The sequence below is a fragment of the Rhinolophus hipposideros genome (assembly GCF_964194185.1).
Source record: "Rhinolophus hipposideros genome assembly, chromosome: 3".
NCBI classification, from domain to species: Eukaryota; Metazoa; Chordata; class Mammalia; order Chiroptera; family Rhinolophidae; genus Rhinolophus; species Rhinolophus hipposideros.
The window spans coordinates 63,982,435-64,008,728 of NC_138049.1; the positions used below are offsets into that span (position 1 = coordinate 63,982,435).

General features: G+C 35.0%; 2 protein-coding genes across 14 annotated transcripts in view; one reads left to right on the plus strand and one right to left on the minus strand.

The window, feature by feature from the left end:
• Window positions 1-25,082, minus strand: part of ORC3 (origin recognition complex subunit 3) — a 48,168-nt gene extending 23,086 nt beyond the window's left edge. Inside the window, exons 1-11 of one of the 8 annotated variants that reach the window (XM_081044907.1) lie at window positions 25,000-25,082; window positions 23,220-23,274; window positions 18,925-19,022; window positions 17,327-17,471; window positions 14,948-15,052; window positions 13,831-13,982; window positions 12,383-12,516; window positions 10,593-10,752; window positions 9,370-9,483; window positions 5,644-5,777; window positions 5,079-5,142 (exon numbers count right to left, since the gene is read on the minus strand). In XM_081044907.1, the coding sequence (XP_080901033.1) occupies window positions 5,079-5,142; window positions 5,644-5,777; window positions 9,370-9,483; window positions 10,593-10,752; window positions 12,383-12,516; window positions 13,831-13,982; window positions 14,948-15,052; window positions 17,327-17,471; window positions 18,925-19,022; window positions 23,220-23,274; window positions 25,000-25,023 (1,185 nt within the window). In that variant the 5' untranslated portion in view covers window positions 25,024-25,082. Of the gene's footprint in view, window positions 1-5,078; window positions 5,143-5,643; window positions 5,778-9,369; window positions 9,484-10,592; window positions 10,753-12,382; window positions 12,517-13,830; window positions 13,983-14,947; window positions 15,053-17,326; window positions 17,472-18,924; window positions 19,023-21,040; window positions 21,217-23,219; window positions 23,275-24,473 lie in introns of those variants that run through there. The other 7 variants (XM_081044908.1, XM_081044913.1, XM_081044910.1 and 4 more) reach the window with 7 other exon arrangements.
• Window positions 25,083-25,161: 79 nt separating this feature from the next.
• The window catches only part of RARS2 (arginyl-tRNA synthetase 2, mitochondrial), a 56,719-nt gene continuing 55,586 nt past the window's right edge, over window positions 25,162-26,294 (plus strand). For 5 of the 6 annotated variants that reach the window (XM_081044286.1, XM_081044287.1, XM_081044290.1 and 2 more), the window contains exon 1: window positions 25,162-25,243. In XM_081044286.1, the coding sequence (XP_080900412.1) occupies window positions 25,208-25,243 (36 nt within the window). In that variant the 5' untranslated portion in view covers window positions 25,162-25,207. The remainder of the gene's footprint in view (window positions 25,244-26,294) is intronic. The other variant, XM_081044288.1, reaches the window with a different exon arrangement.

Consider the following 26,294-nt stretch of genomic DNA (forward strand, 5'->3'; position numbering starts at 1 on the left):
TTACCTACAACATTTCTACAATAACTTGGTTCCCCAAAATACAAGTGTGCAAAAGAGCACCTTGTTGGATGCCTGCCTGCACTAGCCATCTGGTGTGTGCCACAGTGAAGCAGGCCCATTACTCTACCTCACTGGCATCAGGAGGGTGAGGAGATGACCAGAGAGCCCAGTACCAACGTAATTAACAGTTGCTGGGGTTCCACTTGTGATGTATGTTTTATTAAAAGTACTGCTAGAGTTGCGTTTGAAAGGGAAGAAAGAAACACTGTAGAAGAAACAACACAGGAGATTCTGCCTTTTGTTGATAATCTCCAGTATGTACTGGTTTTATTCACTTTACCAATTAAGAAAAAAATAGTGAAAAAGAGAAATCCGAAGTCAACAAGCTTTATAATTTAGAATCCAGTAGGTATGATATAGGAGATAATGTCTTTAAGAAACCTATGGTTTGACTAATCTCACAAATCGTTTCAAACGGTTTTTTGGCTAGGGCGGGAGTTTGCAGGGAAGGAGCATTGTTTTCTAGAACCTTCTGAAATAGTTTATAAGTCATTTTGAAACACTGCATCCTAGCAAACATTTTTCAGGTCTCAAATACTTTCATAACTGCTTACTTCGGTAATGTTTTCTTAAGAGGATTATGATCTGTGGTATGGTGTAGGGACCTGGCCCACAGGCAGATCAGCTGGCGGCAGTCAAGGTCTCCTGGCTTCTTGGGACGCTGTGTACCTGAGAGCGGCCTGCAGGGCCTGCCAGAGGATTTCTCCCGTGGAATGATCTTGGTTTTGCTGTGCCTATCTAACCTTGCTGCTTCTCTGCCTGGGCAGATCACTACCCTCTGGCCGGCCGCCACCAGAGACTCTCCCTGGTCTGTAAGCCTCCATAAACCTATGTCTCCCACTCAGCTGCCTGCTGTGTTCTTTGGGCTGCAGTGTCTCAGGCCCAAATCTGGAAACACCTCGGACTCAGTCTAAACACACAGTCTGCAAATTTTTTTCTCCTCTAAGAAGTCAAATAAAAGACTTTTAACTACTGGGTTGCTTTGTTTTTCAGTAATATTTTCCAGATAGCCATTATTTTTAATAGAAAAGAATACCTCAGGTATCAATAAATTCAAGTAAATCTAATCTACATAAAGCAAGAAATCTGGTATATTATCCTAAACTCTAACTCACTTAGAAATCAATTCCTTGGTCAGCAACCTATGGTCATTATCTGAAAGCCCAGGGCAAATGAAACAAAAGCTTTTAATATCAAAATGGTTTTCCTCCCAGTATTTAAGTAGTAATTTCAAAAATCTAGGTCTCCTATCAACACTACACAAGTATTATCAGTACAAACGGTACTTTTGTCACCACTGAAAGTGCACACTTTTAATTCTGTTTACTGTAAACTATAATAGAGATTGCATACAGTCAGTAATTGTTTGCCTTGATGTGAGCTTAAATATCTTTTATATGGGGGAATATTCTGGAGAAAAAGGAATCTATTACTGAACAATAATCATACATCATGATAATTGCATTACCTATTACTTTTGCTCTGTGAAGTAACTATATGTATATATAACTGAGTGACACAGTACAACTGAATGACATGTTCAATTTACTTGGATGAAGAGAGAAAATCAACTCTTTACACATGATGGGCAATGCTGCACACTCAACGAACCCTGCCCTAGAGTGTGAGATGAGAGAGATGAACACGCTTTTTTCCCAGTTGTCTTGGGCCCTTATACTTCTTAACTGTGTGATTACATCCCTGGGCTGAGTGGAATTCTAGCATATAAAAAATGTTTTGTTTTGTTCATATAGCACGACAGACTATTTCATCTGATGCTCAACTGAGTTTTGAAATGAGTTTTGGTTCCAACACTGCAAATAAAACTGGCTATGTTGGACTTAATGAGAGAAGATCTGTCACCTTTCAAAGAGATTTTCAAGAGTCATTTTGACCATACCAGATCTTTGTCTTATGTGCTGACTTTAGAACCTAATCTCCACATAAGATTCCACTGTTACATCTGTTATCAGCTGCAGCAGAAAACATCACAAATGATTAACTTCAGTTTTTTTTCATGTAATCTGTTCTCTAAGTTCTTTGTCTTACCGAGATACACATCTGCAAATGCCTTTACCTATCCACGCCAATAATTCCTAATGCACTTTATGAACACTTTTTTTATAAACTCAAACTTGTAAAAGGTTTTGATATATGAGAAAATTTCCCACTTAACAAATTACAGCAGCATCACACTATAAACATGCAAAAACAAAGCCTGTTGAAATAGTAATCCTGTTTTCTGGTCATGAAATATTTCCTCTGGCATCTTTTCTGTATACTAGTCATAGCTGCCACTGTTTTAATTCATAATTATGGTAAGAGTGATTCCTTTCAACAGAAATACACTTTGCCTAGGAAGTCATTACTTCCCAAACAGGTACACTTTCTTTTGACTACCTTTTGGTCTTTACTGATCTTTGATACAGGTACAGGAACGGAAATATTTCTCTGCTGTAAGAAAAACAGAACAAATACGTAACAACCTCCTCACTCTTCCTCAAACTGCCCAGACATGCTCCAACCTCAGCTCTTCCACTTGCTGTTGCTCTGCTTGGAATTTTCCTCCAGATTCCTGCATGGCAAGCTTTATAACTTCCTTTAAGTCATTAGTCAAAATTTACTTTCTCGTGAGGCCCTTATTTAAATTTTCAATCCCATTCTGCATGCACAACGAACTTCATACTCCCTTTTTCTCCTTCATTGTTTTCGCCTTAGCAACGATCACTAACATAGCTAATTTACATATTTAACTTGATAGCACGTAAGCTTCTTGAAGGCAGGTGTTTTGTCTTTGTTCACTCTTCCGTTTTCAGAACCTCGATTAATACCTTGCACACAACGAAGGCACTCAGAGCGGATTTGTTGAATGAGGACGTGCATTAAGACCACCTCAGGGATACTGTGGATGCCTGATCATGGCACTGTACACCAGAAGCTAAACATTAATGAATGCCAACTATAATTTTATATGTATAATGTGATGGCTCGGTGTGAGGTCGGAGGGATAGTGGATGGGGGGAGGGGGGTTCACAGTGTGAGGGATATAAATGATGAACGTCTAAGTATTACCTTGTCTTGTACACCTGAAACTAATAAATTAAAATTAAAATAAAAAATAAAAATAAATAAATTTTAAAAAAAAGAAAAGAACGAAGGCCAATACTTGGTCACTCTTTTAAATAAGAGCAACTGCTTGTCTTGCTGAATGTGGGCCAAATTTACTAATTTTTCAAAAGAGGAAAAAAGTTTGAATTTGTAATGTAAATTTTCTCAATTTGTAAATGTTGCCTCAGATTTTTATAAAAACACTATGGACCTAAAAAAACCACATTTATATTAGGCTGTGGGTTGTCAGTCAATGTGAAATACATCCTTTAGAATCAGCTGTCTCCAACCACAACACAGTAATAAAATAGTGAAAGACGCTTTCACTCTAAACTAGAAAAATCAACAGACACATTGATTAACTTTTTTTCATAGACATCTTCTGTTCTTTGAATTCAGCAGGTAGCCTGCAGGTAACTTTTTCAGGGTAAGGGTACAAATCTTTCTGCGCTCTCATATTCTCACTATGCAAAGTCTCAAGAAAATATGCCTCTAAATGACAAAACATGCCACTCTGCATGCACAACGAACATTGTTCGTTGAATATGAATATGGCACAAATAATAAGACAACAAAGACAAATACAGTATAAATAAATGCATAGAAAATACACAAACAGTTACTGAAAAGCAAAGATAAATGTCAGGCTATTTTTATAACAGATCAGCCTAGCCATTCTTTCCCTTTGTCATCTCAATGGTTAAGAGTACTCTTTAAAAAAATCTATTCCTGGCTTCTGAAAATACACTCTTGACAGAAAGTTATAGCAGGAAATGCACTTGGCAACTAGCTCACTTAGCAGACAGCTAATCTATCTAATCTTAAAAGACTCAGTAAACATGCACCCATCCATTTTCCAGTGGTTCTTAAATTTCCTTTTATCAAAATAACCTGCATTAGGGTTTCAGGACTTCCCACACTGCTCTGAAAAGGTTACAGAGATTATTACAATGATCATTAAATCCAATCTAGAAGTGATTTTATATTATAGCCCAGTGTGGATTCTCCATTACAAACAATGTTGAATAAAAGCCATTCTTCACTGTAATGCTCTATGTCAATTATACCTCAATTAAAACAAAAAGGAGGTAAATTAGTATTTAGAACTATACAGAATAAATGCCCTCTAGGAACTAACATTCATTTATTCAAAATTTGAAAATAGTACATATCAGCAAAACTCACACATAGAACCAGGGCTTAACTTCAACGCCATCTTAACTTTTTTACAATTTTCTAACAACTTTTTCCTAAAAAACGCATGAAAAGTATGAAAATAAGTGTGACATTATGGGTTTCTAATTGTCCATCAGTAAAGGACTTGTTAAATAAAATGAAGGTACATTTGTTTAATACTATTCCACTCTTTAGTACTGATATGATTTCTAAGATTAAGTGCAAAACAAAACAAGATAGCAGAACAGTGTACATATTCTAAGTTCGTTACTTCTTTCCTGGCGTTATATTATTAATATATAATGACATTTTTTTCATATCAAATCAATACCCACTTAGCGGTGTGTCCCTAAGCTGCATAGCTTCTATGTGCTTTTATTTATGACAGCCTTTAAAAGATCATTAAAATGAGATTGCCTGCAGATTCTAAAACTGCTATGTGGAAAGAAAACTGAGATCTAAAAACTGTTTTCAAAATAGACTACAGAAGAAACCTAGTGTCCTAGTTAATATTTTTTCCCAATAAGAAAAATCTTATCTCTTAGGTGAGGTTTTGTGTCATCCTTAATAGTAACACTCCTATATGATTATCAAGACCTACTACTTCATTCTGCAAAGCATTTTAGGATGTACAGATATGGTTTATAATATTAACTCCATAAATGGTATGTGCATATTATTTTTCATGAAGAAGAAAAGGAATTAACCTGAAACAAACACACCCACATTCCTACCTTCAAAAATCTCTCATTGGTCAATAGCGCAACTTGCTTTTCTGCAGCTTGCTTTTCCACGTACCTAAAATGTTTACCATCCCATACACAAAAAGAGAAAATTAAACATTCTAAACATAAACAATTAAACATAGTTGAATAGCATATGGGGGAAAAGAACTGCCTCAACTGGTGGTCACATTCATTCTTTCTCAAAAATAAATTCAAGATGACAGTCATGGTTTAATGGTAATTTTTAACTCCTTAAATCAGCTGCACTTCATAGTGTAGGGGTCTAATCATAAACAAAGGCCAGAAACTCCAGAAACAGAAAATGCTATTTATAAAAAATAACTCTGGAGAATCTGCAAATTATATCCCTTTGTAAAAATTTTTCTTTATGCCAAATTTTCAAATCCAACAAAGAAATCCCACAATTAAAAACAGAAGGGTTTTAATTTGCTCCAAAAAAAAATTAAAAGGTTATTTTTCTTTTCCCCACTTCAAAAACAACTGGATATAAAATCCCTTCTTTTGCCCCAAACTCTATTATAATAATGTTAAACATGTACTTCTTTTTTTTTACCTCCTAAATGATGGAAGACGTCGGATGTTTTCACATTGATTATCTGATAAAAAATTTATTCTTCTCTTGGCTTCTGGGAGATCACAGCACAGAACACTGAGGGGCTGGGAACAGAAATGCTCTAACAGAGAAAGCTGAAAGAAATGCGAAGATTACATATATTTGTTACATTTTGGCAGTAATTCTTCCGCTGTAGGTCTGCTCAATTTTTTTTGTTTTAATATCAGAAGTATTTATGGCACCGATACATTTAGCAATGTTGCAGTAACACTACAAACAATGCATAAATGGCTATATATATTTAATGTTTTAGGGCTCTAATTTTGTAGACAAGATCAGAAAACAATCATCTCTGAACTATAAACTAAAAGAAACTAATATAAATGGATAGATTAGCTATCTACAGAACAACTCACAATAATAGTAAATGTGAAGGGGAAAGGACTGGGGTGTGACCTTAGAGTCTAACTGGTGGCCCAAAACTCATAAGAAAAGAGTCAATGTGAAAACTCATCTGCTAAACAAACGAAAATGCTATAATGGTAGAAGCTTTGCCCACTGATAAAAAAGAATAATGAAAAATGAGGAATAGCTAAAGAAAATGTATCTTTTTAAATGCAGTTTTATTTCACAGAGGAAAACATGGTACAGTATCTGATCGAATAAGTATTCTAGTAACTAGAAGGCAGTGGTCCCCACAGGACAAACAGAATGATTTTCCAGATTCTACCATAACTGGTAAGGTATCTCATAAGACTCTCCAAATGCTAAAATCTCTGCTCTAAGCAACCTTCTCATGACCAGCTTGGTTTTGCTAGATACCTTGATACTGGAGAGACAGTTCCCTAGATAGCAGACAAAACATATTTCCATCACCGAAAATAGCATTCTCCATCACAAATTAATATTTACATGCTACTTTATATATCACTCTTAAGATATTTGAGCTTGATTCTTCCTGGGTAAACTGATAATGAATTTCTGAGCCTACAGAGCTAAGGACCAGATACCTAGGTTGAAGTCCAAAATAGCCCATTCTGGAGAAAGTATAAAGCTGTAGGGCAAAGCACCACCCTAACTTAGAAGCAAGTAGAAAATAGAAAACAACTGTTCATGCCAAGTGCTAAATTATTTTTGCACATATTGACATAATCTTGCTTCTTACTTATATTTTCCAATGACAATCATTTGATAATACTTACTCCAATGCTAACACACTTTTAAACATAAGAAAAGTGAAAATCAAATATGGTAAAGGCCTTGCTGGAGGGGAGGAATGGGAGCAAGTCACATAAGTTATGGCAGAGTAATAGATGGGATAAGAACCCAGTATCACTTAACTATTTTGTCCAAGTTGTTCTCAATGTCTGGGTCAATTAACAAGTTGGTTAACTGATCTACTACCTAATGAGGGAAGGACTTCAACATACACAGAATGATTATATGCCCTATTCTCTCTACCTCATCAGCAATCAGGACTTACACAAATTTCCCACTTATACTTAGGAAAATTGGACAAATGGGGTCTAAAGATTCTGCCACTTATTAGCTATGTGACCTTAGCCAACCTACTTAACCTAAGCATGCTTTTTCATGTGCAAAACCGAGGATAATACACATTAATGAAACAAAGTAAATACTTAGTAGTGCCTAGCACAAAGGAGGTGCTTAGAAAATTTTCAGAAACCTATAAAATCATCTAATCTGATGCCCCTTATTTTACATATGAGAAAACTGAGGCCCAGAAAGATTAAGTAACTTGGTTAATGTTTAATGCCATTTTCTTCATTCACTTTTTCAGTGGTATTTGAGATTACAGTCTCTATTTCCTGCAACTTTTTCTTCTCTTGACTTCATTGATACTCTACTTTCTATTGGTTTTCCTTTTTGTTTTGTCTCCTTTTCTATTGCTCACTCTTGTGTCACTTTGGTTAGGATTCTGCCCTTAGTCCTTTCCTCATTCATCTGCTTCATGCCTCATCCTCATTATATTACTTCAACCACCAACTTTTAATGATAAATCTTATTTCTAGTCCAGATCTTTCTCCTGAGTGCCAAATCTTTATGTCCAACATAGCCTAAATTAACCATATTCAAAAAGAAAGTCATCCTTTCCTAACAAACTGACTCTCATTTATATTAACATGTACACTTAATAAATGGTACCAACCTCCAATACATCTGCCAAGCTAGAACCCGTGTGTCTGTCGCTTATGCTCCTCTCTTACACATCCTATTAGCCACTTAGTCATCAGGTTCTGTTGATTCTATCTTATCCTCAAACTTGTTTCCTCCTCTCTAGTCCCACTATCCTACCTTAGTTTAGCCCTTGTCACATCTTGTCTAGACTACTGCGATATCCCTCTGACAGATCTCTCTCCCTCTATTGTTGCCTTTGCCTGGAATGCTCTTCCAATTCTGACCCGGCTAGCTCTTCTTCCTCAGGATACACTTCTGTTCTCCTATAGAATCTCCATGCATGTTTCTTTCATACCACTGACTACTCAGAATGGTAAATGCAGGTTTACTCTTCTGCTTCCTTCATTAAACAGTGAACAATTTGAAGGCAGAGATTTCTTTGTGCTCTGTTTCTGCAGGGCTCAGCACAGTGCTTGGCTTATAGCAGGCTCTTGATAAATATTAATACTTATGAGTAAATAAATGAATAAATGAAATGAATGAGAAGTAAATTAGAAATTGTTATACCTTAATGTTATTTAATCTCACATATTGCTAAATATGTGTAAATTATTGCTAAATAATATTTTCTTGCTTTAACATACTTTTTGTTAAACATCTAAATTAAAAACAAAAGGACACATATTAGCCATAACAGATCACTACAGTGTTTTATGTGGAATCAGAATATATGAGTATTTATAATCTTCCAGGCACTACATAAATATAAGGTATTATCATACTGCACTTCTGTACTGAAGGTTACTAATATATAGGTTTTAATCAACTTGACACTTGGCATGTGTTTACAAGGACTACACTTTGCGAAGGTGTTTTAGGTAGTTGCCAAGAGAAGGAAATAATATTCAGTTCTAAACAACTGAAGAATGGGGTCCTTTTTTAGTTTAGGGCATATGTTATAAAGCTAAATTCATGAATTTTTTTCTGGTAATTCATGAAACCTTAGTGGAAAATGCACTCCCAATGCATTCATATGAGAATAAATATGAACACACACACACACACACGTGTTCAGGGAACAGCAAACTATGGCCCTCAGCCTATTTTTGTATGGCATAGTAATGTTTTTTACATCTTTAAAGGGTTATTTTTTAAAAATAAGAAAAAGAAGAATATGCAACAGAGACCACATGTACATGCAAAGCCAAAAGTATTTAGTATCTGCTCCTTTACAGAAACAGTTTGGTGACTCTTTATGTATAACATTTCCTAGATAGACAGTCCATAAGCTTTCACCAGATTCTTTTAAAAAAGGTCCTTTATTCCCTCCACCCCCAACAAAACAGTTAAGAAGCACTGGAATGGGGGTCTTTTTTCATTTTGATATCTAATTAATATATTTTCTACATTCTTGCTACAAGGTAACCAAGCAATGGTAGAACCTAGAATAATATAGCTTGAATTTACTTATTCTAGATTTTGTCATTTAAAATGTCTTAAGTATCACACTAAATAGTCAGTTTGAAATAATATGCAAATTATTTAGAATCAGCTTGTGAATTTTTAAACCCATTAGTGTTTTCTTACCTGAAGTCCTTTTATAAAGTTCTGAATTGAGAAATCATGATACAGAAAGATGTTGATCAGAATCTGTAATACTTTTTCACTTAGTTTAAAGGGAAACTGAGTTGTAAGAAGTAGCTGAAAGATAAAAATGGGTAGGACACACTCCTTGTTAGTCTTTACTATTCATAAACATCAAGTATTAATAATGAGGCAAAGAATGACAGTATAACACAGTAACTATGAAAGCTCTAAGTAGCTAGGTTTTTTAGGTCAAATATCAACCAAAATTTTAAATTAATTAATACAACAATAACAAAAAGAAGGTATTCATACTATATCTTCAGAATCAAAGACATCCATCATCCTCCCTTCGATTCCTAATTTAAAAAATTCTGCCTATCAAATACATAACTCCTTTTCTCCCATCAGAAGCCACTGAAGAAGCTGCAGGCTTTGGCAATTCTTGTTATCTGATAGGATTTCTTTTTCATCCCTACTGATGCACATTAATGAAGAGTAATACATTATGTACTGTTAAATGAGAAACCCAAAATTAACTGATGTCTACTTAAAAACTATAAAATAGCTGAATCTGTATTACTCAGCTAATTTTCAATGGCCTGTAGTAAAGACTGTACATCTAAACATGAAGTCATACTAAGCTTTTTAAACAGAAGCATTGTTATAGAAGGCCAACTGAATTTGGCCACAACCAAGTAACTTTAAATAATATAGCAACATAAAGCACACCATAAAGGAGTTGAGTCTAGCAACAATTTGTGGAAGGTCAATACTAAAGAACTGTATTTCTATATGGGTAGAAATACAGAGCTAAGGCTTGGGAAAATGGTAGTATTTATTTTCAATCAAGAGCGACACGACAGGAAAGAGTCTACTAAAAATTTCTAATTGTTTAATACAAAATGTAAGAGTCAAAATACTTACTGTTACCAGGAAGTCACTAAATTCTATAAAAATTTATTTTAAAAACCTACAATTTTCCATTGAATAATAACTGATTGATAAATATCATTCTTTTCATAAATCTTGTATTTTATCTGCAGAGGCAATACTATACTACTATAAAAATGACTACATAAAAATATTAAAATATGTGAAAGAATATGTTCAATATCATACTCTGAGAGATGCAGAAAATTATTATTAACATTTATATTTATAATCTATTCTTAGCAGTTTTCTTTTCATCTTACTATCACTGGTAATTTTTTTTTTCTTTTTACCTTATCAAGTACCGTAGTCAGGTGCTCCTTGCAAGACAAAGACTGGAATAGTTCTATACACAATAGAGATGATACTGCATGAGGAAGCAACCGATGGATGATAATAGGAGATGTGGCAATTCCAAAAATAAGTATTAGTGGAAATTCATGTAGATGTTGACTAGTTTTCAAAGGAAAATACAAAAGTGGGATTTCTTAGCAAATATATTTCAATACATATTTCAAAATAAGATAACCTTTATTTTAATGCCTATTTTATCAGACAATGCTAAGGAGTATCTTCTAAATACTAAAATTTTCTAGGTCACTCACTTTGCTCTGGCAAAGTGACATAGAAATAGTTATATCCCAGACATTTCAGCTCTGAAATCAATCTATTAATGGTTCCTCTAATTGTATAAGTAAGAATACGAAGGTCCAGAGAGATCAACTGCCTCCCTCTAAGGTTATACAATCTCAAGTATTAGAAGAGGTTTCAGATACCATTCAATTTAAGCTCTCACCCAAAGTTTGAGTCCTAGTTACATTCTTCCTCACAGTTAAATATGCAGCCAATGCTTTAAGAGTTCAGTGACATGAAGTTCACTGATTTTCAAGGTAACTTATTCTATTTATGGACATTTCTAACAGACATTCTGTCATCCAGCCATAATAGCTAAGAATTAAAAAACTTTTCTTACGTATACATAAGACAGTTTTTAAGGACATTAAAATATGTTACATCCTTGCATTCTTAACGCAAACTTATTAGACACGATTGATTCTCAGCATTACCAGTAGGAAGAGAAATGTAAAACAGTACTCTGAGAACTATGGCTGACAATTTTGCTTATTCCCTCCTATTATTGCTTTTCAGTATTCTAGCTGTATTCAATTCTATGACAGTAGGAGTCAAGTGCCTGGACTCTGTTACTGTTATAAGTTCTTCCTTAATTTTGATGGTAAAAGTAGTTACAAGTCTGATCTCCAAAAAAGTAGTGTTTCTATCACTATCCTGTACTATGCATTTTCCCGGCAATGTTAAGCAGTGCAGTGTTAGAATTAAGAAAAGTCTTAAAATAGAAAGCTTAGTTTCAATGGGGGGGAAAGACATTATTGAAATAACTGTAAGTGTATTAGTAAATTATTACACAATATAGCTTTAAGGCAAACGTAGCCATAACTATTAAGCAAGGTAACACAGAAAACAACAAAATAAGTTGTGTCTTAAAAAATGTACCATAGGAAATGCATGTCATTGGATTTTAAAATAGTGTTAGTTACTTCAATTCTGAATCTCATAGGATTGCCTTGAAGATCCAATGAGATCATGGAAGTAGATTCCCTCTAGAAATATTACATAAGATAATATTATTCAGAAAATATTCTTGCTCAGTAAAACTATATGTAACTTAGAACTTCTAAGGGTGGATAGGTGTCAGAAAATAACACCGGACAAAAATATCTCAACTTGTAGGAGTTTATCCATTTAATGGGCAAATAAGAGACAGACAACCTTGGGAAGAGAAACTATATTTTAAATTGCCTTATCATGCTAAATAAAAATGGGCTAACTTTTGTCTTTTAATTCTCATTCTTTGGTCAAAAAGCAAATGAAAATCTGATAGGAGGTCTTTGAGCATTCAATTATAAGGAATTTGAAATCATCTTGGTTTCCATCCAGATGGTATTAAAATGAAATTAAATTGCCATTCATTTTCTCTGAAAAAAAAATTGTTTTTTAAGTTAAACATTGTATGTTTTCTTAATAAAAAGAATTTTGCACAAAAGCCAGGTGATACACCATCTACCTGCTGATAATTATGAAGTCTTGGAGTACTTTTGTGGTGAAACTTTCCATATCCTTTAAGATAAGCACAACAGGAGGAGATTGCCATTGGCTAGAAGAAGTCCTCTTTTTCCCTGGCATTTTTAGGTCCATCTTCTTTTAAGCCATGGTGGAAAAAAGGAGTTAAAAGTAAGCCTTACCACCCAAAGAAGGCCATAATGTCACATATAGATATATCTCCCTTTACATTTCACAATAACATTATTTCATTTATTTTTCCCACACAGTAAATAGAAACTCATCCTAACAGTTATTAGCAGAAATCTTTCTGTGTCTGACATGGGAATAATAACCAAAAAGAAAAAGGTTCAGGAAAATCTATAACTCATATGACATGTTTATATTTTCTGCTATTGAGACAATGACAGGGAAAGCATGGGGACAAGAGAACATTCTCTATAAAATTGATTTTTCCGTTAGTAGAATGTCATATTTTGCTTTGCTTTAAGTTGAGAACTAATATTTTTAATTAAAAAGCATAATTGATAACACTAATTGCTGTTGTGCTGATAAATTTCAAGTTGAAAAGGATCTTAAATATAACCTGGTCCAATCCCAATATTTTAAAGATCTCTGACAAAAATTGCATGTAGTGTTTGATATCTACAATATCTAAAATTCTGGATCAAATTAAGATATTATAGTAAGCATTAAACCCAGTTTAATACCTATATAAAGCAGAATGAAACTTTACTTACAATGACTTCAGTAAATACATTCTTCAGAAAATGTCAGCACATAGTATAGTATTTTTTCATATACTACATGGTTATACAGCATTATAAACTAAGGCTATGGTTTTATGGTGCAGTTACTCATGAATCACCTACGTTACTTATTTTCACCAGAGACTAACGTGGTAGAATGGAACTTATTTTTATTTATCTGTTTGTTAAATATACTTTACTTAAAGAGTGTTCCCCAAATAGTCTAAATAGAACAAATTAGATATATAGATATGTATATCTATATATGGCTATATATAGACATAGATATAGATCTAGATTTAGTTCTAATTGGACTAAGGTGAAAATGGGTACTGGCAGCCTGGTTCTACTGTACCAAAGCAAATATCGAGGAACCAGAGATAATATATAGTCATTGTCAGAGATGGAGTCTGCAGCAAAACCAATTCCAGATGCTGTTTTTGTCACTAGATGACATTCTCCCACAAACAAAATGACCTTGCAAGAGCCTAAACATTTAACAGGAAGTGGGCTGCATACTGATAAGAGAACACTTTTTAAACTCTAGTAGCCCTAGGAAAAACAAGTAGCTACTATTAAATTAACAGCTAGTGCTGTATAAGCATACCCCTATCAGAACAAACCAGTACTATGCTTAATATAATTCTAAGTCTCTTCAATCATATGCCAATTTCCTGGGAGAAAACTGTCAGTTTATATTTACCTGTGTGACATTCATATACCAACTGGAAAGAGAATCCATTGAACAATGTGTCATTTTCTGGGTGATCTGAACATTTTCCTCCTCTTTGGATTCCACATCTATACAGCAGTCCATTAACTGTGAGACCACCTTTTGTAAAAAATGTTTCACGTCTACAGAATGATAGGTAAGAAAGCTTATTATGTCCCGTTAAAACAAACCTACAACAACTGAAACTTCTTGATCAGTACATTACATTATTTGGGTAGAATGTGTTTTTCTATACTTAACTAACATAACACTTAACATATTAACAATTAATGTTCATTAGTATCCTCTCCTTGATATTTAAATTTAAATTTCATTAATTCAGACTAACGAGGCCAAAGTTTATGTTTATGGTCTAAACAGAAGTATTACCTAAGCAAATGTATAAACATGAAAACTATTAATTTTATTAGGATAATATTATCCTAATAAATTACTTCTAGACAGCAAGAGGTTTGTAAAGCCCCTAAAAAAGATCAAAAACTGTTACTTACGTAAGTTATTTTACTGATTAGAAATCTTCCTTAAAGTCATGTTAAAAGATTTCCTAAGGCTTTTACTTAATTTCAATCAGTTTAGGAACATGAAAGTAATATAAACACATAAAGCCCTTATATCAGTCCAAATCTAATTTTACTCTACTAGTGTTCACATCCTTTATGATTTAATGGCTTCTGATACCCAAGGTTAGCTCTGATAATGGACTATTTTTACCATGGTGGCCTTTCAAAGTGGGACAGTAAGATAATTAGGCTGTACACATGAGCCTATGTAGTCTATTCTCTCTTGGGCTAAATAAGAACTCCCCATTCCTCAATTCTCAGTTCCCTGTCCTAAACTTAAAATGCCTAGACTATCATTGGCAGGGTAGCTGATATGGCAGGGATGGGACCAAAATAAAAAAGCAAAAAGTGGCAGAATCCTGCAATAGTGAAAATTACTCTGGGAGGCATTAAACTTCACCCTGCCAAAAATGTAGTGCCATGCTCTTTCCACAAATAAAAAGATAAAGCAAGCCTGAAAGAAAGAGATAGAGGACTGAAGAGATTTGTAACATCACATCAAAGCTATGAAAGCATTTATACTTTACCTGGACACTCTCTAGCTTGCAATGAAACTACATATGGAGTAACATTATTCTTAAGGGCTTCTGTTAGACTTCTGAATGTTAAATCATGATCTGTTACATTCACTCCTGTGGGATTATACATCAATATTGCACCATCATTTTTATTATTAATAACAAAAGCTATTTAACAGGCCACGTAAAAATATTTTTACAACATGATTAACAGAAACTAAGAAAACATACTGTATAAATGAACATATCTCTATTAACAATAGATATCTAGAGGCACACACTACACTTAATTGTTAGGAAAGATATTTTGCACAATTTCTCCTTAAAAAAAATATTTACTGGGGATGTGTAGTCGACCCTTGAAAATATCTTAGGAATAATCTCATTCCTTTGTCACATCCATAAAAAGCTCTTTAAAATAATTATTCAAAAATAAGGGCGAAGGATTCCAGCCTTTCTGTGACCCTGACCTAACAACCGAGGAGAATTCAATCACTGATACTTTTATGATCATAGTACATATATTATTATAGGTAAAGTAGTTTTAGTTTTTGTGCTCTCCATGCAGTTATCGGAGTTGTGTGGAAATTTCCTTACTACTTTGGAAAAATTTCTATTAACTTCCCTACCATCACAATCTATAATTTTTAAAAAGTGACTTAGGCAGGTGACAGCGGTAGACATTGTGAAACTACATGAGACTTGCTACTGTAAAACTTCAACTTCTTGGAAGACAAAGAAAGAATTCAGAATCATCCAGGCCATCCATAAGCAACACTTGTTTTTTCTAGGAGAGCCAACAAATAAAATATTGGTGGGCTATTTTTAAATGGACATATATATATATATACACATAAATAAATAAACAGACATACAACTTTTAGAAAATGTGCAACTGTGCTTAAGTATTTTTGAGTACAGACTTTCAAGTTATCAAAATGGTATTGTTAGCATGCGTTATGGTCTATGATTGTGACACAACATCTGAACAAATTTAGGAGGTTAGTAAAACACTGGCTTATCTTTTCTGACTGACTTTATAAGCTATTTAACACTATGTTCCTTAAGACAATGGGCTTCTCTATTGGAAAGGAGATAATCAACAATGTCTTTAACTGGAAAATTGTTCTCAGACCAGTGACTTGGAAACATATGATTTCCATTAGCTTCCTTTCTCCTTTTGGCAGTAGGCAGAGAAGGGATTTAAACAGTGGTCTCACAACAATCTATCAGGCCATCCCTCTTGATTGTATTTCTCCCATCCATCTCCAACTGCTACAACATGGCAATAGAGAAAGAAAGCACCTAACAATACAAGCCAGCTATCATTGGGCCTCAGCTTCTCATCCATAAATTGAAGGGGTTTTTTAATTCAGTGGCAGACTGCACTGAAAAGTTGGTCCACAGTATTACAACAATCATCCCGTGGAGTCTTATTACTCAGAATGGTCCTGGGATGAGCAAAATGGGCATCATCTAGAGGCCTGGTAGAAATTTAGAGTTTCAGGTCCTTCTTCAGACCTACTAACAGAACATTTGCATTTACTAAGATCCCCTGAAGGTTATTTTAGTTACATTAAAGTTTGAGAAGTATTGCCCTGAATATCAGGTAGGTAATGAACAGTATTAGGCAGCATTATGCACAAGAATTAATTTCTTATTTCAGTGCCTACTAGTATAACAAATTCTGAATAAATATCAAATTAGAAGTACAATGAAAAATTAGGAATCCAAATAAATTCAACTTTCTTTTCAAAAGGAATGAAGAAAATTTGCTAATATTCCAAAGAAAACTTTCCATTATCCTGCAATCCAGATGTTTCATTAAAATGGGATATTAACGATGGATATTTAAGTACCTAAGAAATTTACAACCTGCAGTCTGAAAGCAATTTATATATAATTCATCCAAACTGCCTTCTAAGCAATTAATATTAATACAATATTATGAAACAATCCAAGATTGAAAAACTAAAGACAGGGAAATTAAATTAAGGTCATACAGTAATTGCACTGAAGACATGATAAAAAAGTATAAACATCAAATCTACTAACATACTGGTAGTTTCCTTATTACCAAATTCAAATCTCATATATTTTCATAAAATAACTAAGGAAAAAATAACACAAATATATTTTCCCTTCACTTTTCAGACAAAACGTTGAGGAAGATACTAGCTAACCCTAGCTCAATTTCTTTAAATTTACAGATGCATGCTCAGTGTAAGGAACTTTTATCGGTTTTGAAAGTATGCCGAACAAACTATAATTGGTTAAATTCTGTAAATGAAAGAGACAGAACAGGTTTATCAGAACAGGTTATTCCCCACTATTCTCAAAAACGAAACCACCAATTAAAAAGAAACAAACAAATACACACGGACATACCTAGAACAAGAGCAGCAGTTGGAATTTCTCTGAGTTTTATTTGATAGCCCCAGTCTCGTGAATTCTTCTGGACTCCAGAATGAGACTTTTGCAGAAATTCAATTAGACTGTCAAACAGGTTTTTATTTAATTCCTCCTGCAGTCGCTATACAGAACACACAAAACTTTATGGATTATTAGTAGTAGTAGTCTGATGTGTCTTTCCAAATTTGGGAAAGAAAATTGTCATGAATTCAATTCCAAAGATTATATGTGAAATTACAATCATAATGAAATATAATCATGATGAAATAATTTTTTTCCCTTAACTCTCCAGTGATTAGTGCTTTGGATTCCCTCATTATGGAATCTCATTTATTCATTCAATAAACACTGACTAACCACCTTGCAAATAAAAGACAGTCTCTACCCTAAAAAAGTAAAGAAAAAGAGTAAGAACACTTACCAATTAAAATACACTGTATAGAGTGCTATGATAATACAGGAAAAAAAGGTTAAGGACCATCTAATTTCAGCTGAGGAATCAAAAGCATTAAGAATAGGTGATGGTAAGTAAAAGAAAGTCAGAACGAATGGGGAATGGAGGAGGCAAGTAGCAAACTTCTGGGGAACCACAGATGGAGCTAAGCATACAGAACATGAGAAGTGGTAGGGAATGAGACTGGGGCTAAACCAAGAAAATATATATTTGATGTTAAAGGGTTTTGATTTTATCCTGTGGGGAGAACCACTGAAGGGATCTGCAGTAGAGACATGATTAAATCGGAGCTAAAACGAGTTAATCTGACAGCACTGTGAAGGCCAGAATTGAGGGGAGCAGAGAGGCTGTACTGGCCGCGGGGCTGGAAAACCCCTGTAGCCTGCCCAAACGGAGGACTTTTCTAATTCGGCCCAGTGGTGCCACAGGGACTAGTGACGGACCTGAAGGGCTTACATCAGAGGCAGAGACATCAGTTAGGAGGAGAATAAGACAATCCAGGTTAAAAAATAAAGAGGAAACCACAAACTCAAATACCTTCAAGAGTCTGATGGAACATGAATGAGCAAAGTCACTAGGGGTACAGCAATCAGGAATGCTTGGAAGCAGTAATCAACTTGAAAAGAATAACCCTCCCAAAGGCATTAAAAAACAAAACAAAACAAAACAAAACACCACTGTTGCTCAAACAAAACAAGTCCACTCAAGATGTTGGCCCTAGAGCCACAAATTTGCTATAGTGAAGACATTTTTCAGGGCTGGAATATAAAGAACATGGTAACTGGATATGAAGATGAAGGAGTGGAGTAGTTTAGAAATAGTTTAGAAATAGCTAGATTTCTTACTTGTGTAACCAAATGGATAATTTAAAGAGTACCACCATTTCAGTGGTGTGAGGATATGTAAAGAACCCCTTGCCTTAATAGCTATCATTATAAACATATGTTCCAGCACCTGAAGTTATGCTTAATATTTGGAACATGAGGGTTTTTTTCAGTACATACAGATTATCCTTAACCAACATTACCAATATTTCATCAATACTCTTGTAAACTGGTGGAAAGCAAGATGGGAGGCAACAAACATGATTTATAGAGATGTTATTACAAAAAGTATTCACCTCAGTTTCAGATTTCATCTGCTGCCATACCAACTGATACGTTTCAAATCGAAGCTTACTGTCGTCAGACTCATTTTTCCCTTTATTAAAATACTCATCTGAAAACACAGAAAGAAATGTCAGTTTCTTTTTTACATAATAAAAGTTAGAAAATCTCTGTACAAAGTCACACAGTAAATGATGAGGTTGAATTTTTTTATACGTATCAAAATATATATACATATATTTGAGGACAGGTAACATTCAATATCCTTTATATTATTTGACTTATTTATGTATCTTATATTCTTACTGTATTAACTGTATCTGTAAGATTAAAAATATCATTTTACTTTTTAGATTATATTTCTATCATTTACTTTTGAATTTCCAACAGTTTTTATTTAAGGTACATACATTTATTATTAATATATTTTCATTATTTCCTCTTATCCTAAGGCCTTGTATACTTTGCTTGAAATATGTGCGTTGAGCTCTCTTTTATTAAATGATTCTACTACTATTCTTGTTCATTTGTTCGATTGACATAGGTTAGCCGAGCCTTTTAGTCTGTCTGTATTATTTTATGTACTTTTAGAATGTTTTCCTCCAAATGGTTAGCCATTTATCAAAATACCATTTATTGCAATGGTTTTCAAACTTTTTCAACCATGACCCACATTAAGGAACGCGTTTTACATCATAGTCCAACACACGTACCTACAACAGAAATGAACAACCGTCTCACAAAACAATACTTATCCGTATCTATGACAGCAAATGTTTTCTATTGTTTTTTGAAACTCTCATGACCCACTAAGTTGATTTCATGACTCACACTTGAGTCATATATAACCTTCAGTTTGAAAGACACTCATTTATTGAATAATCTGTAACTTCTCCACTGATTGGAGATGTCCTTATTATCTAAATACTTATATATACACTTGGAACTCTTTTTGAACATTTTAGTTGTTCTACTGAATCCACCTCTATTCCCTTATCAGTCCTGAACTATTTTATTATTGTTGCTTTGTAGCACATTCTAATATTGAATAGATGCAGGTCTTCCTCCCACCACCACCAAACATTGTCATTCTTTTTCAAAAAAATCTGAGCCATTCTTTTACATTAATGTTTGTCATCTCTCAAAAATAATTACACTGGTATTTTGCTTGGATAAAATAAAATCTGTAGATCGATTTGGGAAGAAATGACATTTTTAATATGTTAAAAATTCACATCCAAAAACATCACAGATCTCTTCCTTTAATCAAATATTTTACATTCCTTATAGTTTTCTACTTTCCTTCATATTTCTTGTTGTTTACTTCTAGGTATTTGCTTGTAACAGCCAAACTTTCATGATATTAAATAATAATTGTGAAAGTACACATTTTGTTCCTGACTTCACTAGTATTCTACCACCAAGTTTTAATGTTAACTGATAGTTTGGAATAGAATTGTCTTTCACGTTAAGAAACTTTCTTGCGAATCATAAGATTCGCAAAAACTCAGAGTTTTTGGCAAACATTGATTTTTAACTTTTATCAAAAGGCTTAGAATATGCTGAACTTATCATATGGTAAAATGATAGACAAAGTTAGAGTATAAAATGTAAACGAAAAAAGGAGATACACTATTACTAAGAGACAAAGCACTAAGAGACAAAGCAGAATAACAAGGTAGCCTTAAACAGAATAGTCATTTTACTTTGAAAATGAGTAAAATCACATAAAATGTTAAAGTGGCAACTCAAGACATGATTTATGTGCTGAATGATGCTGCATCAAAATATATAAAAAAACAAAACTGTTAGACATTGGAAAACAAAAGCAGGAGTAGGACACTTGAACCTGTTACCATAACTTCTCTCATTTATTTATCGATCAAGTAAGTAAAAAATAAATAAGCACTAAGAGAAGCTAAAGCACTAAGCTCTCCCCCGCTGCCAGGTTCCCTCCTGCTCCTACTCACAGTGAGACAGCTCCCATAGTGCCAGTGCCACTGCCAGCCTGTCTCCCTGCTACCCTCCCTCTCATTCTTATTCTCATTCTGTCTCCCTGTGTCTCTCCCTCTCTCCCTCCCTCCCTCCCTTCCCAACCCTCTTTCCAGAATGCTGAGGAGGGAGAGTTACCAGTCTTAAGTATACACCCAAGTGTCTCCGAGTCAGGGGACAGGTGGCAGCACAACGCAGAGCACATCCTACTTCTTCAGGCAATCCTGTTTCAAGAATTGATGCCAGTGAAGGCAAGTGCTAAAATCCAGATATTTTCCTCATTCCTGCTCCATCTGTCTTAAAATCAGGGTCGATTCCTCTAAGATATTCACATGTGTAACAGTATCTGCTGGTCTTAGATTAGCACAATGAAAAAACAAAAATGTACTTCAAAACAAAATCCAAATTATACAAATTATACATATCAGGATTACTAATACTAAAAACTAAACAAATCTTAATATAGTTAAATTCAACACAAAAACTTCTAAGGCAAAAATTTGCCTTGTATTGAGAGGTACTAAGCAATGATTAGACTACGAACTCTAGAATCAGACAGTTTGGGTTCAAATCCCAGCTCTGCCACTTACTAGCACTATCACTGAGAAAGTTTTTTATATGTCTAAGTATACTCATATATTATAATGGAGATAATATATTCCTCATAGTTTGCTGAGGGGATTAAACAAATTAATACATAAAGTGCTAGAATAGTCTGGCACATAATAACACCCAATAAATATGAGCAATTTTATTAGTTACAATGACATTGCTGGTATCAGATACCATTTCATGCTATGTATACTTCATGGTTAATGGGGTCACAGGTCTTGACTTTTTACTAAAAATGAACTATTTCTAGTTAAGTTTAGCAATCTCCAACAACAACAAAAATTATGTTTGTAAGTCAATCACTTAAAATAAAATCACTCATACTGTAGCTTTTCATTGTTCACTATTTCCAATTCCATCACTGTCACTTTTCATTTTCAGGGTGAGGAGAACAAGGAATACGCAAAACCTTAGGTTTCTTTGAGACTAAACCTGTAAGGGTGTGAAGCCTGGGGTCACTATTTCTTTTCTTGTTAATGAGAAACTAGACTGTTATCACAAGTCATACCTCCTACCCTCTGCTCCCCTCAATATGGACCATTATTTTACTATTTGCTCTTAAACACAGGTCTCTTATCTAGCTGGTCTCAAACTGAAAGATTAATAATACCTTAAGGCCAGTATGTGATGATTTAGAAAAACTCTATTAGATATTCAAGTAACTTATTCCTTAGTTAAACAACTGTATAGTTCAGTTTTTCTCTCTAAAACTAGTACATGAGTATGTTTAATTCCACATCATAATTTTTCCATCAGAATTAATCTTCACAGTGCTGAATATTGAGTAGAAATACTCAATCAGCCTGTGAAGAGCTTTAAAAAAAAATACCAACACCTGGGTGCCGCTCCCAGCGATTCTGATTCAATTAGTCTGGGTTGGGGTGTGGGCATTGGTATCTTTAAAAAGTTCACCAAGTTGAAATCTGAATAAGATCAATAGATTGTACCAATGTTAGTTTCCTGGTTGTGATGTTGTACTATAGTTGTGAGAAATGTTACACTGGAGATAACTAGGTGTACAGGTGAATTCTCGGCCCTCTTTCTTGCAACTGTATGTGAATCTATGTTTATATCAGGAAAATAATTTTTTTTAAGTTCCCCAGGTGATTCTAATCTGTAGCCACAATTGAGAACCAGTGCAATTAACACTTTCTGACTGACAGTAATATCGTGATTTGTTTGAAGTCTTTTTAACTTGCTCACTAAACAATACCCTGAATGAACAAAGTGAAGACAGTATCTTGTTTTATAATTTAATTTTATTGAGGTATAACTGGTAAATAATAAAATGTGCCCATTTTACCAGATGATATGTCCTAACAAAAGTATACACTCATGTAATCACCCCTCAATCTAGGGAACATTTCCCTCACTCCAAGAAAAAGTCCCTTCTGCCCTTTTGTAGTCGATTCCTTCTATCTCACCTCAGGAAGCAACTGAGATTTTTAAGACAATCTCTTTTAAAGAATGATGACATATGTTTTGAAGGAAATTTATTTCCCAGTTTGCCTTTTGAAGATATTTGTATTCCCTTTTAGATTAGAACCCTGGGATGTACACTTACCCATTTGACCTATACCTTGGAACATAACTGCTACATCAACATAGTAAGTAAGCCAAGCTTACCCAAGAGAATTACTCAATTCAATTACTAATTCAAGATTTAGAGAGGAAAACTAAGAAATCTGATATTAAGACATCTTACCTATTGGCACAGAGGTCTTTCTTTTCTTGAAGTTTGGCTTAAACACAAAGCAACCCTATAAAAAAGAAAGAATAAAATCAAAGTAGCCAAGGAGCAGATAAATCTATTAACCAAGTATTTTATTGATAAGCAGATTTTTTAAAATGGTATTTCTTTAAGAAATACCTAATGCTAAGAAATCATCTCTTTTCTATCTAAATTATAGAACGAAAACTCTTCTATATGAGGACTGTCCATTTCTTTCTCCTCCTTCCCACAGGATGTTCATCTTTGTTTTTGCTCTTTGTGACCTTATCTAAGAAGCAAAGAAAATAAAAACTGATGAAATTTAAACTCAGAAATATTCCATTTGTATAAAACTTAGAGAACATTAATACTACACAAGAAGTATCAAGAAGATAAAAAATGGTGATGCTCTCTCAAGAGTATTTATTATTTAATTAAACTCCAAGTAACTTCAACTGTGATGGGAAATAGATCATTTTGGCTATCATGTCACCTTTCTTCATCTGATAACTCTTATTCACTTATCCATTACAGTTCTACTCAAACCCGCCTGCTCTAGGAAACCTTCCCCAATTCTCCAGTCAGAATTACTCCTTCTCTGAAGAACTCATAGTACTTGAGTATCTTTATTTTGCATTGTTTTAAATCTCTTTCACTGAATATCACAGTTATTTAGGATCTGTCTCCCCAAGTAGTTTGTAAGCATCTTCAGGGCACATTCTGCATTTAGTTCAGAATCATTTCCCCAATGTTTAGGAGTGTTAACATCTACATATTAGGCAATCAGGGTACAGAATGAATGACTGCTTGCCAAATAATTTCCCTGGTAATTTCCTACCTACATTTAGTTTTCATGTTATTATTTGACTAGTGATACAAAGCCCTCAAGCCACCCGTCCTATGTTTATTCTAACAATCCTAAAGTGATGCATGATGGACAGCTTCTTAAGACTGTCATTTCTATGGAAAATGAAAGAAACATACTTAGAAAAAATGATTTCAGGATAGTTCTAAAAACAGCAGTGCAAATAGAGGGTGCTAAAAAAACGTGCACACATTTTAAGAAAGGGAAAAAACTGTACTAAAATTGTAATATTCAATATGTACGGATAACAAATGATGAATACAAGTCTTGTGTATACATTTTGTTTGGCAGACACCCGGTATATCACTTTATCTCTATCTTCTGGGCCACAGAACATGTCATTCTCTATGCTGGCACCGACTCCCAGCCCCCCACTATTTTACCTGACTTGTACTCATTTCCCAGGTCTCAGCTAAAACGTCACTTTCTCCAAAGGCCTTCGCTGACCCCCGGCAATCTAGATTAGGTTCTAGCCGCTTTTCTGTTCTCTCACTTCGGACTTTCTTTGTTGCTAAGATTTATCCCAATTTATGGTCAGTTTATCTGTGGGTTTTTCGTTTTTTTCTTGAGTGCAAAACGCAGTCTATTTGTTTAACACTGTCACCTAGTTCCTAACGGCGGGCTTGGCGCACAATAAATATTTATAAGGAAAAAGGAAGGGACACTGGGTACATCCTCGGAGCATCCGATCTCCACAAACCAGAACTTAAAAATCTTCCTAGCCACAACGCTAAGGCAGGTGCACGTCTTCGCTCCCCAAGCAAAGTTAGCCTCGACTGGACCTGGAGCAAAGACGCCTCATCTCGGCCCTGGGGTCGGTACACCGAGGCCTGCGTAACTTCTGCTTCATCTCTTCTTCCAAAGGGAATGAGGCGGCGGCGGAGTCCTACTACGTCCGCCCCCACGTACCTTGGACACCGAGGAGGTGGCCATGGTCCCCACGGCCCGCGGGATTCCAGATGCTCGGGATTTCCCGCGCTCCCTCGCGGCACAGGGCAGAGGTTAGTGGCGGTCCACTGGGCTTCTTGATTGGCTGTCATCACCCTCCGGGGGCGGGCTTCCGGTGCGCGGAGGCGGGGCTGCAGAGGAGGCTGGGACACGCTTCTTGGAGCCCGACATGGCGAGCGGCTTCCGCAGGTCCATCGCCTGTCAGGTACCAACCTGGGAACTGGCAAAAGGAGGGTTCCTGCGGAGATCTGCACCCCAAAGCCATTTCCCCGCCGCGAGCCGGTTCTTAAGTCAGCGAGAGGGCGGGTTCTGAGGAAGCCTTGTTTATTTCTGCCGCCTCCTCCCCCTTTGGAGATGCTGCAGCTGCTAAAAAGCAAAGCCGGTGTAGGGTCCGGCCTGCGGCCCAAATCAGTTTCTCAGAGTGAAAAGTTAACTTTAAAAAGCACATGTTGCTTCCCTCACTCTTTCCCACCCTACAGCTTCGTATGCTTTACCTGGGTGGAAAGCCACTGGGCCACGATTACCGGCAGACCCTATAGAATTTAGTGTTGACTTAGTGAAATCCGGAGGCTTTGGCTAAAAATACATGATAAAGATTTATTCCAGGATCTTAGGGTTCGTAAACCGAAAATACAATTAAACAATAACCAGAGTGTTCTGAAGAAGAAGGAAACGCTGAGGGTTCTTATAGTAAAAAGTATATAGTAAAAAGCACATAAAAAGAATTATCCCTGAGTTCTTAGCCTCTGGATTGGTCAGATGATAATCCTCTAGGTGATAGTGGTTGTCAGGTGGTCTTGATACTGAACATTCTTTTCCTTCATAAAGGAATCAGAGGGTTATCTATAGAGTTTTGGTGTATATCTAGGCACTGATGCAGGACTGGAAAGTTGAAAATTGTTAAGTTCCCAGACTAATTAAAGCAATAATAGAATTGTTTCCTCATACCTCAACCTACTTGATTTTAGCAGCTTGAGTAGAGTTACTCCATTTTATTTCTTTACTCTCCAGTGTTCTTTACACTTATTGACAGTGGATCTGAATTTTCATTTTACAAGATCTAATTTAAAAACTGGTCATTTCTCTTATGGTCACTTTTTCTGCCTGCCCTACCATTACTTTTGGTAACTCCAAAGATAACATGAGACCCTGCTTTTTTGATTCAGAGGCATCTTTGAACAGCTCTGTAATGAGGAAAGGAGTAAAAACACTGTAACATCAGATTACATCAAAAATAATTTTTAAAATGCATCAGC